Here is a 13,136-nt window from a genome sequence, read left to right on the forward strand (position 1 = left end):
CTGTTCGCTGCCTAGGCAGCGGGGTAAACCAATAGGAGCAGAGAACTGGAGTTACACTCCGGTAACTATCGTTACTGCGCAAAGGCAACTATGCAGAGCGTGTCGGTGCCGGAGCTCCTGTGTATTTGGCTGCTGTGCTGGAATACCTAACGGCTGAGATCCTCGAGTTGGCTGGCAACGCTGCAAAGGATAATAAGAAGACCAGGATCATCCCCCGCCACCTTCAGCTGGCTGTCCGCAACGACGAGGAACTCAACAAGCTTTTAGGTGGCTTCACCATCGCGGAAGGAGAAGTATTGCCTAACATTCAGGCTATCCTCCTACCCAAGAAGACTGAAAAACCAGCAAAGAGCAAATAACCAGCTTAGACAGTAAATATCACAACAAAGCTGAGCTCCTTTAAGAGCCACACACACTTCTGTATAGAGCCTCATTTTTAATGCCAGCACTACCTGATAAAGGGATGCTTGCAGATGGACAATGCTTATTTTTTCCTTCTCAATGCGTAGCCTACCCACCATCGTTTACTATTTGGACCATTCATATAAATGTATGTCGTCGCAATTGAAGTGACATTTTTCGTATAAAATAACAATTTCGCCACTGTGGTCTCTTGGATCTGGACTATGCTGGCGCATTTGAGGGTGGGGTGAATAACGCCACAGAGATTTTATTGTAGGCCTATATGGAACAATATTGGGTTTGTTTTTATTCAGTAGTAGTTTATGAACACATTTTTTGCTAAACAATGTAACATCTTGAGGTCAGTCAAATATAAATTTGATTTTTTTTATTTCAATAAATGTTATGTAGTGGTATAGGGCACGCGCATAAACGTAATCAGTCTAGTTTGTTTTCACAATCCGGGAATTTTCAATCAGGGCGCATGAACTAAGGACACCACATTGAAATTAATCTAGAATTGGTTCTTTTCAGATCTGTGGGCATTTATGCAGTGTTATTATAATTGAAGATTGTGGTACTGAATTCTATAAGTTTACAGATCTATATAACACATACTGTACATTGAACATAGGAAAGAAGCCACACCCAAAAAAAAATACAAAGCAGCCATGTGTATTCTTAGTTTATTTATTCCCATTGAAAAGAACATAAATTAAAAAGGTCAATTCCACTGAATCAGAACCACATTTCCAACCAGAGATGTGAATACACATACAAATTATTTAAATTGGATAATTAATAAACTGGATGTTTGTGCATTTCTCTTTTTTTATACTTTTCTAATCAAATTATAAACACCATATTGAGCGTTTCCTTTTAAATAATGTATATTTCAAATTTTCAACCATATATCAAACCAAATATCAAAACTAAGACATCTGGAGTGTATGTCCTTGTGAGTCAGCAACTTCAGTGAGGGCAAATCTCTTAAATTAAATTTATGGGATGCGTTGTTTTTGTAAGATCAACCTTTCTACTGCTGCAGATGTCCTTACTCCTGATATCCCTCTGTCTTCATATCATTGAGACCAAGGTCTTCATTCTGCTCAAAGGTCCTGGTGTACTTCTCAGTTGTCATCTCTGGGTCTGGGTCAGGGGCATAGACGTTCTGCAGACAAACACGACACAAATGAATTCCAATTCATTACAAATTAATCAACTGAGAGGAGACGATGCGTTGAACCTTAGACATCTGAGAAAGGAGTGTGTCTTTTACCTGGAGATAGCTGTTCCCTGCAGGGTCGTCGAGAACGATGTGCACATCCATTTCTCCCGCCATGATCTACAGTATTTTTCAAAAGAAGAGCCGTTTTAAAGTCCCACTCAGCCTCCATTACACTTGTGTGTCCTCTGTAGCTCAGCTGGTAGAGCACGGCGCTTGTAACGCCAAGGTAGTGGGTTCGATCCCCGGGACCACCCATACACAAAAATGTATGCACGCATGACTGTATGTCGCTTTGGATAAAAGCGTCTGCTAAATGGCATATTATTATTATTACTTTGAGATACAACAGTTTCGGCATGGGTGCCAGACTGTTCTGCATTCAACAACTAATTTGTTGCCAAGCCAAACATGTTAAAGTATTCTTCTCAGATACAGCATATGTGAAATTCTTGCATGAGCTTTTGTTTAGTCTAAATATCATGTCATACTAAAAGTTGTTTGATGATTGAGGGTCAGTATACAATAAGTGAATAAATGCACCCTAGTTCAAATATAAAACTAGGGTCCCAATATACATTACATTTACAAAAGTATATTTACATGGTAGTTATAGTGCATTTACAGTGCAGATACACATTGTTAGTTTTTACAACTGTTATACCAGTTGGTAACATTCACAATTTAAAATAATAATTGATAATATAAAAGAATTGCAATAAACTCACAATGGAGATAATGGCTCTTAAAAAAATATTCTAGCGAGACTATTAGCCAAAGAGTTCATCTGAGTTAGTTCACAAATTGAATGCAAATAAATATGTAAAAACTTTCCATGTGTAAATACTTCGGGATGTATAATTACACTAAGGTTATATATCCAAACAAAACAGTAGTGATATTCAAGGATTATATGCCTCTAACCTTGTCAATCTTCTCGCCAAAAAGCTTCAGTTTCTCTGTTCGATCTGAAGTGGAGCTGTCTCCACAAGTGAATGGGTTTTTGGAAACAATCTGGAGGAAAACAGAACAGTGGTGGTGAAGACATTAATACAATATAGCTAGAGTCCACAGGGAAAGAGACCGTAGAACAGGGGTGCACAACTTAAATCCTTGAGGATGGCAGTCCTTCTGGTTTTGGTTTCTCCCTAGTATTTAACTAATCAATTAATGTCAATGATTGGCCACACCTGGCTTCACAGGTCTAAATCAGTCACTAATTAAAAAGATGAAAACGAAATCAGCAGACACAGTATCCCACAAGGACTGGAGTTGTGCACAGCAGCCTTCGAATGACAGCACATCAGCCATGGCAAAGGTATCCAAGCCAACAGTGATTCCCAGGTGCAGAGTCCGTGGACTAGAGGTAACACAAACAGCATTAAAACATATACAACACTCCACTGGAGACTGGAGTTCAATCCGTGTGCACCCTTCCTACTGTGTCTCCCCTTCACCCATTTCCCCCCTCTACTTCTCAACGGTCTGAATCAGGGCTGCCCAATCCTCTTCCTGGAGATCTACTGTCCTGTAGGTTTTCAGTCCAACCCTAATTGTTGAGCAGCTAATAAGTAGAATCAGGTGTTAAATTAGGGTTGGACTGAAAACCCACAGGATGGTAGATCTCCAGGAAGAGGGTTGGGCAGCCCTGATCTGAATAAAGCGCTCACCAGATCTTTGATGTCTTTGAGGAGTCCCTCCAAGGTGGTGAATTTGCCACCGACAGCTGCCATCCCCAACTCAAACTCCAGCTCAGGTATGAGGATGCTACACGTCTCCGACTGCACAAACACAAACATGGTTGAGTCAACTCCATCCTGATTCAGGAATATAATAGTTCTCCTGTGAAAAAATTCCATGTTCCATTACTGACAGGAATTGATTAGGAAAAGACCCAAACTCTGAAGACAGGTCAACAAATACCTGAGCCACCTCAATCACGACAGTATACTATTCATATTATGAGCTCCATTTGGCATGGGTGCTATGAACTTTGTGCCATGCAAAGGTAGCCTAAGTACCAGTCTGTTTGTGCTATCATGCAAACTCCTTGTCACTCATTGTCATGCCAAACATTGTTTGGCTTGACAATGGTAGTAATGGAATTTACAAAAGCACAAACAGACCTGGGACCAGGTTGACGCAACAGTAAAAGGTAACTAGTGAATGCCAGATAAAAAGACAGGAAGTACAATGGAGGGGGCTACCTTGAGAAGATCTCTGGACATGTCAGACACGTCAGTGAGGTGAAGGGTTATCTTGGTGCCCAGCTCTTCTGTGGCTCCACCAGATTTCACCTTACCCACAGAGTAGATTGTCAAGTTGGAATGCATTCATATTAGGATATTTGCAATATCTGTGAATATGCCTTGAAAATAAATACATGTGCCTAACAATTACTTAATTTAAAAAAAAAAGAGGACACTTACTTCGTTGGTTCGATGTCCACAGTCATCACAGTTTGTTGCCATGATAATGACTTCTTTGAAATGGGGGATTTCTGAGGAATTGTAAAGGAGGATACCTAAACCTTGCAAAATGAAACATTCTACGCCTGGTCTCCCGAGTGGAGCAGCGGTCTAAGGCACTGCATCGCAGTGCTTGAGGCGTCACTACAGACCCCGGGTTCGATCCCAGGCTGTGTCACAACCGGCAGTGACTGGGAGTCCCATAGGCAGCGCACAATTGGCCCAATAACCCACAATTGGGTTAGGGGAGGGTTTTGCCGGGAGGGGGCTTTACTTGGCTTATCGTGCTCTAGTGACTCCTTGTGGCAGGCCGGGTGCCTGTAGGCTAACTTCAGTTGTCAGTTGAACAGTGTTTCCTCCGGCACATTGGTGTGGCTGGCTTCTGGGTTAAGTGGGCGGGTGTTAAGAAGTGCGGTTTGGCGTGTCATCTTTCGGAGAACGCATGACTCGACCTTCGCCTCTCCCGAGCCCATTGGGGAGTTGCCACGATGAGACAAGATCATATTTGGATCGCAATTGGATATCATGAAATTGGGGAGAAAAAGGGGGTAAAATAGAGAACAAAAACAATAAATCCATTCTACACCATCGTTATCATAGGACACTACTGGGGACCAGTGATGTAGTTGTAAAAAATTGGTGGGTTAATGCTGATCGCCATTTGTGGTGAGTAAAGTACCACTACCTATACTTACAATGAATTTTCCTGCAAAAGGAGAGGAATGGTTGCGCAAAATAAAAAAAGGTGTAAATGGCATTTACGTGCCTTAACCTTCCACTACACCACTGCTGGGGACAACCAACCCGACTGGACAGGATACGGACAAGCTTCATGTTTGTCGAGGCTGGGGCATTGCACTCTGGACAATTTGTATTAAACGTCAACACCTGAGGGATAAAATAAGGTATATTACTCAAGGGTCAATTATTGAGGAAAAACTCAAAATCTAAATTGTGATGCAAAATGTCTGGAAATCCCACCTCATTTCTCATACTGTCAATGTCATTACTGGGCTTTTCCTCCTCATCCTCCTCTTTTTCAGCCTACGCAAAAAAAAAACATTTTTAAGTCACATTTTTATGCTAGATAAGTTTCTACTGATGAACATGGGTCAAATTATAAAATATTGTTTTGTTTTTTTTCTACCCTGTGATGATTCCACACGCATTGGCACAAGACATCATGAGGGCAACGTCATGAGGACAGCATCTGAGGCACTGCCTTTCTAAAACAGACATGTCCCCTTACAGGAGAGTTGTGATGTGTCGAAGTCAAACCACTCGCCTTTATTCCTAACTGGGCGTCCTGTTGGGGTGTTCTCTTGTAGTGGCTGACCGAGAGAGCCTCATCTTTCTGCGGAGCAAAAGGGTTCTCCACAAAACTGTTCCCAGATGGATCATCAATGACCTACAACACACATACTCATGTATCTTAAACAGAGGATCATTCTGAAAGAAATCCATAGTAAAAAATAAATACAAATAAACATTTGTAGTTCTGATTAAACCTGTGCCTTGATTGTATTGCCAGAAACGTTCAATTCATGTAACTTTAATCTTGTACACAGATGAGGCTGGGGCGATAAAATTGGACTTACCAGTGTGAATCCACTTTCACCTTCTTTCAACTTCTTCAATTTATCAATGAACTCATCAATCTTTACAGCAACTTCTGGTGCAGTTGCCTTCAAGAGTTAACATGATTTTAGTCAACAACAAGCAGTGAATTGCATTTGGTATAATCAAAGTAAACAAAGCTTATACATTTCTTAGTGGCTGGTCTTGCTCCAACCCTGCAACTGCACGGTCTAAGAGGCCTTCGATGGTAGAGAGTGCTGGGGAGCAAGAGGAACAGTTAATGGCTGGAATGGGATTGAGGCATGTGGATACTGTACATCTACATGCACAAGTGTTCCTCTAAGTAAACAAAGCTTAACTTAATACAACAGTTGGATTAATTAGGTCAAGTTTAGCCTTCAACACTCCTGCCTTTGGCAAATGTGTATATAAACAGGAGTGCACATAACTTATTCAGTGAGTTACTCAGGTGAGTACCAGCAGATGGTGTCTGGTACTCACCCCATATGTAGCGTGGTCTTAAGTGCAGTCTTCCTCACTGTCCTCCTCAGTGCCGCCACCACTGTCCTCTGCTTCAGCTTCCTGCATGGTAGATGATGAAGATGCTGCACCTCCCCGTCCTTGGTTGAGCCTCCGATTAGCGGTCTCCATCCACAGGTCAACAGCAGGCTTTGGGTCAAATGTCTCTGTGGTCTGCTTTGACAGGTGAATGTGCTTCAGGGCTGAGAGACGAGCATGTGACAGACGAGATCTGTACTTGGTTTATTATGTTGAGATGTGAGAATCCCCTCTCACAAGCTGCACTGCTTAAAAGGCAGTGTAAGAGACAGCTTAACCACCTTGTTGATGTTGGAGTAAGCATCTGGGTTACTTGTATTTACTATTTGGACCAAGTCCTACACAGAAGAGGCTCCCAGGCGTTTTCCTGCCTGCTTTAAGCGCATCCATTCTGTCACAGTGGTATCTTTGTCAAGTTGCAAGGTGGCCTCATATTTCTTGAGAATGCTGCAAACTGTTGTGTTTCCAAAACTGTGGAGGTCTTGCATTTCCTGAGGCCATGTTGAAGGATCAAATACTAAGAAATTATCACATGACTTGAGGGAGTCATATCTGATTTCAAACTCTTCAATTAACCCCCTGAGTAAGTGTGTCTTGTCTCTGTCAGCATCAGCATTGGAAACAGTGTGTGCCCTGTGGCTTTCACCATCAAGCAGAAGTGTGAACTGTCCAATGGCCACCATGAGTTCATCCTTACATTCTCCAATGGTCAGCTTTTCCTTCTGAAACCTAATGGATGTGGTCTTTAAAATGTTGCAAATGTCAAGCATGTTTGACAGAAAGCACTGAAAACGCTCTGTGCAGATATGCTGCAAGTCACTGTTATCACTTGTAACCAGTTGCATTTTAATGGCTGGAAATAGTTTTTATATTTTTAACAGTGTTTCATGCCTCCATGCAGACCATCTGATATTATGAAACTTACCCAGTTTCACAAAGGAGATCCCATTTTCTTCACATAGCTTATTCAGTGCAGCAGTTTTTTTTGCTCCACCTTTTTGTAAATAAAACTGCAGCAGCTTGACCACAGAGCGATTAAATGTCTCACAGTAAGGAACGTTGCGATCAGCTGATTTCGCGCAATTCTCCAGTGTGTGTGCGGTGCACAGAATGTGCACAAGAGAGTCTCCAACCGCAGCAAGTTGCCGGAGTTTTGGCACAACGCCACTGTAGATACCTACGTTGACAGCAGCCCCGTCTGTGCACACAGCGACCAACTTTGTTGTCCAGTCATCCAAGCCTGTGTCCTGGAAAAGTCTCACAAATCCATCTGTTATGGCCTGCGCGGTTCGGTCAGCACCCAATTCAATCAGTCCAATAAAGTCTGAAGTAAACTCTCCGTTGCTGGACACAGACACAATGTAAACGATTTCCTGCTCCGTTTTTGTGATGTCCTCAGATCCATCAAAAAGCAGCCCCCAAAATTCAGCAGACTGCAACTTGGCTCGTAACTCCCCGCTGATGGTGTGAGCGATGCTCTGCATGATCCGTGTGCCCCCTTCACGTGAATGATATGCACCTCCGACATTTACTCCTAGCCGCTTCAGTAAAGGAACATCCTCAGAATAGGAAGACATGGGACGTGCTTGTTTAGCTTTATGGAAGGCGAGGAGAAAAATATTAAACAGAGCTTGCCGCTGTTCTTCATTCAGCTTGTCTCGCCATCTGGCAAGTGGGCGACTGGACATTTCTTCTCGGCTAGCTTGTTTATTAGCAATGGCTTGCGCCACATTCGTGTGCTCCTTGCTCTTTTCATGTTTGTCAAATAAAGGATGGTTGAAATTCTTTGAGCCTTTATAAAATGCACCTGTTTTGTCTGCTAGATGTGGATTTGAGCGGCAAATCTTGCACCACATTTCAGTGCGCTCATCATTACCTTCAAGCCACTGCACATCTTGGAGCCACTTTTCCGAACAAATTATTTTCTTCGGCTCTGGCTCCAGTTGGCGTTTCTTTGTAGGTGGCGAAACGCCAAAGAAGCTGCTTAATGTCTGTTGCTTTTTGGACATCCCTGACAGTAGTTGACAAGCAACATGTCATGTGTAAGGTTAGATGAGAAGATCGGTCATGTACGCAAAGGTGCGTAGTAACACAAGTGGCATTACGCATTCCTGATTTTTGTCGCGCTTGCGTACCAGTTATGTGCACCCCTGTGTATAAATAAAATATACAAATGATCCCAGTAAAAAAAGCTAAGAGGAATCTCAGCAGTAAAAGCCAGTATATTGGATTTTCTAGATTAGTGGCAATTTTCTAGATCTGGGACCAGGCTAGCAATTATCAGGCTACAAAATAGGCTAGCAATTATCAGGCCAACAAAATATGAGTGGCAACATGACAGCGGCATGTATGCATGAAGAGTGAATATTGTTTTCCAAATCAATAAAAGCTGAGTGAGTACTTACAGCCCTTCTGTGTGTATGGGGGGATTTCAAAATCCAGTTCTGGGATTCTGGTGGTTGCACTGTCCGCTTTGACAACTTCTCGATTCATATCCTACGAAATGAGATGACAAAACAGACTAAATATCTAATACAAGATTAATCAAATAATATAATACATTGTTTTCCTTCTTAGCTAGCTATATAAATCAAAAGGTGTGCTGAAGCTAGTCTGGGCCTATGTTCTCATGGGAAGGATTGACGACGGCACGGCCAATGTGTACAACAGTACCGACGCTCTGTCTAAACGTTACCAATACAGTTTAGACAGAGTGTCGGGAGGGACTGTTGTACACATTGCCCGTGCAGCCGGTTTTGTATAGGAAACATTTCACATTTACATTTTAGTCATTTAGCAGACGCTCTTATCCAGAGCGACTTACAGTTAGTGAGTGCATACATTTTCATACTGGCCCCCTGTGGGAAACGAACCCACAACCCTGGCGTTGCAAACGCCATGCTCTACCAACTGAGCTACACGGGACAACTTTACTTTCATATCGTCGAGAAAGAATTTTAAAAAAAACAAAAAAAGGTAGTCACTATACATGGCAGGTAGCCTAACGGTTAGAGCACGTGTCAAACTCATTCCACGGAGGGCCGAGTGTCTGCAGGTTTTCGCTCCCCCCTTGTACTTGATTGATTAATTAAGGTCACTAATTGGTGAAGAACTCCCCTCACTTGGTTGTCTAGGTCTTATTTGAAAGGAAAAACCCACTGACACTATGCCCTCCATGGAATGAGTTTGACAACCCTGGGTTAGAGCGTTGGGCCAGTAACAGAAAGCTTGATGGTTTGAATCCCCAAGCAGACAAGGTGAAAAAGCTGTTGTTCTTGATTTTAACAGAATCCCACATGGCAATATTTCCAATGGATGTGTTGCACGGTTTTTCCATTACAGCACCAGTGTGTTGCCAGTGATTATGTTAATGTTTGCTCTAGTGTTATATTTTGGGAACTGTTTCCATCACAGAGTGTGACACTAAAGACTTGTGAAGAGCATAATCAACGTCAGCGTCAACAGCTGCTTAGTGAGAAGGTATGGAGCTGGAAACAAGTCTGAGACTTAGGTAAATCAGTGGAAATTTGCCACACCCCTTTCTCCAAACAAGTGTGTAAAGGAAGGACGCTAGAAAAGTGTTAAAAATGCTATCGGCTGCAACTGTTTCAACAGTAAGTGTATATATCGCATTTGTACAATTATTTTGATGTGATAATAAAGTATTCATAGAAGTGTTTAATGCGTCAAAGATGGGACAGAGACTGAAAAACAGCTTCTATCTCAAGGCCATCAGATTGTTAAAGAGCCATCATTACTCAACCCTGCACCTTAAAGAGCCAGTTACTCAACCCTGCACCTTAGAGGCTGCTGCCCTATATACAGACACGGAATCACTGGCCACTTTAATAATGGAACACTCGTCACTTTAAATAATGTTTACATACTGCTTTACTCATCTCATGTATATCCTGTATTCTATTCTACTGTATTTTAGTCAATGCCACGCCGACATTGCTCATCCTAATATTTATATATTTCTTAATTCCATTATTTTACTTTTAGATGTGTGTATTGTTGTGAATTGTTAATGACCTGTAACACACATACTCATGTATCTTAAACAGAGGATCATTCTGAAAGAAATCCAGAGTAAAAAAAAACAAACAAAAAACATTTGTAGTTCTGATTAAACCTGTGCCTTGATTGTATTGCCAGAAACGTTCAATTCATGTAACTTTAATATTGTACAGAGATGAGGCTGGGGTGATAAAATTGGACTTACCAGTGTGAATCCACTTTCACCTTCTTCAATTTATTTATGTTACTTTTAGATGTGTGTATTGTTGTGAATTGTTAGATACTACTGCACTGTTGGAGCTAGGAACACCCGCAACAACATCTGCTAAATATGTGTACAACATCTGCTAAATATGTGTATGTGACCAATAAAATTTGATTTGATTGACATATCGCAATTGAGAATAGATTTCAGTTTAGATGAGTATGAGGCTGTTTTGGCTGCCAGAGCCAGTTTACCGCTTAACATAATGTATTGGATGGTAAAGGAGTAGGCTAACCCACACTGCGTAACAAACGCATCTGGGCTAGCCTCGTCCTGGATCTGGTTCTGCTCTTGCCAAGGTTTCAAGTTTCATTAGTCGTATGTACGGGATACGCATGGTATACATCGTCCAACGAAACACTTACTTGCAGGTTCCTTCTTGTCAATGCCAACTCCATTGCTATTTTGCCATGACAATGAGTGGCATGATACAAACAGACTGGCACTCAGGCTAGCTACATCTCATAGCCTACGCAGTTACTTGTCAGTGGTTCAGCACATGCCTGGGAAAGGAACTACATCCTACGTAGACTACCTGTTTTGACTTGACTTTGAGTGTGTAGGCGATGCCTTGATCCTGTATGCGACCAGCTGATTGGATTTCAGTGTTCGACCAGCTGCAGTTGGGGCAGGTGAAAGAACTGATGATAACTTCTTTGAAGAAAGGAATCTTCGTAAGAAGAATACGTGTCATTCCCTACAAAAATGGGGAGAACACAACATGTTAGATGAGTCAATCATACAGCGATATAGACAAGCCCATACGTTCAATTAACTAATCAGTGAGTTAGTTAGCGATCGACTTACATTTTGGTAACAATTCATGCACAGACTCTCAATTTCGGTGGGTTGATTGTCTTCGTCATCAGCACTGATCTCCTTGAAAACACTACCTCCAGTGCCACGGACATTTTCCTCTGCTATGACTGACATTTTTCCACTTCAAGAGACTTGTTGATAAACAAACTGTTCCTTTGCTGTTTCTGGAACTTTCTACTATCTACATCTGAAGGTGCAGTCCAAAACACATGTTTTCCTGTCTGCGTTTTATCGTTATCCCGGAAATACTTATTCTTCTTCGATGAGGTTTTCTTCTTGTTGATGAGATGTAACGGCAGTTGGCATCCAATATGTTGCATTACCGCCACCTACTAGACTGGAGTACAACTCCCTTACATTTTGCTTGAAAAATAAAGAAATACCCTACCATCTAACACTACACTCACACATTCAAATAATGTTATATATTTTTAAATTAACACCACCCTACTCCACTATTTAAATCTATTTATTCCTACCTCATGCCCTCAACCTGAAAAGATGGGACATCACCACTTAACACACCCTGTAACTCTTCTGATGTCAAGGTTTTTAGACTGTTATTCTGCATATCTTGTTGCTTGCTAGCTACTCTGTTGACAGTTTGACAAGAACATGTGGTAGCTAACTAGCTTGTTAATTGTTTACAAACAAATGAGTGAATGTGCTAGAAAGCTAAACAGCTACCCATCTAGTTAGTTGACTGCTGTGGCTAGCCAAAAAGTACCTGTTTTGAAAGTTGGATCATCTTATCCTTTGAGGCTTTAAAAGTGTTCTTACCCTATGATTTTGAACATTCAAAGCAACTGGGAAACATCCATGGCAGGCATTGTTGTCACCTTAGCATGCTACATAACTTCTGAGTGATAGGAAGCACAAGCACCACCACCAATCAGCCTACACCACTGCACACACACAACTGTGATTACTATGACAACTAGCGCAGCCTTGTCAGCAAATGACTGTTGTCTGAACACACACACATCAGATTTAGTCACTTGTAACTTGCTGTCTGGACAGTCAGTAGTCTAAAACGGATTTGGAAAAACAAAACTGATTTGAGCATTAAGGCCTGCAGTGTGAACAAGGCTTTAGAGTCTCTGCAGCCTATTGTATGAGCATGTATTGGGCCTCCATCTGGCCAAGCGCATGTAGAGGACCCCACGCACAAGCTTGCCCAATGTTTTGAACTGCTGCCCTCCGGAAGGAGATATAAGGTCCCACTGTTCAGCAAGAATAGGAGCAGGGCAATGTGTTCCCTCTGTTAAAAGCCTGATGGCTGCCGGAATGTAACTTGCCCTGCTCCTATTCTTGCTGAACAGTGGGACCTTATATCTCCTTCCGGAGGGCAGCAGCTCAAAACATTGGGCAAGATTGTGTGTGGGGTCCTCGTGATGCGCTTGGCCTTGTCCCTTAATTGCCCATCTATCATAGAGGTCCTGAAGCCACCTGCACTGCAGCCCGCAGAGCTTGGACCCCAGGTTCACAGTTCTCCTGAGGATTCCCTTGTTAGATACTAACAGCCCACCGTACCAGGCTAGGAAACAGAAAGTCAGCACACTCTCTATATGGCAGGTGTAGTAGTTGGAGAGTATCCGGGTGTTGACATTCAGTTGTCTTTGTTGGCATTTTTTATTGATGTGTTGTCGTTAAAGAGAATGTGCTGTCCATGATGGTTCCCAGGTACTTAAAACACCCCACTCTCTCTACCTATTAACTATCCAGAATAAATTCAGACCCTATGCTTGTTTATAGTTGCACTGGGGTCAGACAGGCTTCCTGTTTAGATTAAGACTCCGTG

General features: G+C 42.1%; 1 protein-coding gene across 2 annotated transcripts; it reads right to left on the reverse strand.

Moving 5' to 3' along the window:
• Positions 1–1,078: 1,078 nt before the first annotated feature.
• Positions 1,079–11,586, reverse strand: LOC311143209 (zinc finger protein ZPR1-like). 2 transcript variants are annotated; one of them, XM_084179006.1, is made up of 14 exons: positions 11,324–11,586; positions 11,052–11,213; positions 8,637–8,727; positions 5,860–5,930; positions 5,694–5,780; positions 5,381–5,503; positions 5,077–5,139; positions 4,917–4,983; positions 4,057–4,127; positions 3,835–3,924; positions 3,298–3,408; positions 2,552–2,641; positions 1,682–1,747; positions 1,079–1,573 (listed from the first exon to the last, which is right to left on the reverse strand). In XM_084179006.1, exons 1-14 carry the CDS (start codon positions 11,447–11,449, stop codon positions 1,457–1,459), a joined length of 1,335 nt encoding a protein of 444 aa, XP_084035132.1. In that variant the 5' UTR covers positions 11,450–11,586; the 3' UTR covers positions 1,079–1,456. The 2 variants fall into 2 exon arrangements, with proteins under 2 accessions (XP_084035132.1, XP_084035133.1); XM_084179007.1 differs by lacking the exons at positions 11,052–11,213; positions 11,324–11,586 and adding an exon at positions 10,882–11,049.
• Between the last annotated feature and the right edge of the window lie 1,550 nt (positions 11,587–13,136).

This window comes from Coregonus lavaretus (assembly GCF_964263955.1).
Source record: "Coregonus lavaretus genome assembly, chromosome: 15".
In the NCBI taxonomy this organism is placed as follows: Eukaryota; Metazoa; Chordata; class Actinopteri; order Salmoniformes; family Salmonidae; genus Coregonus; species Coregonus lavaretus.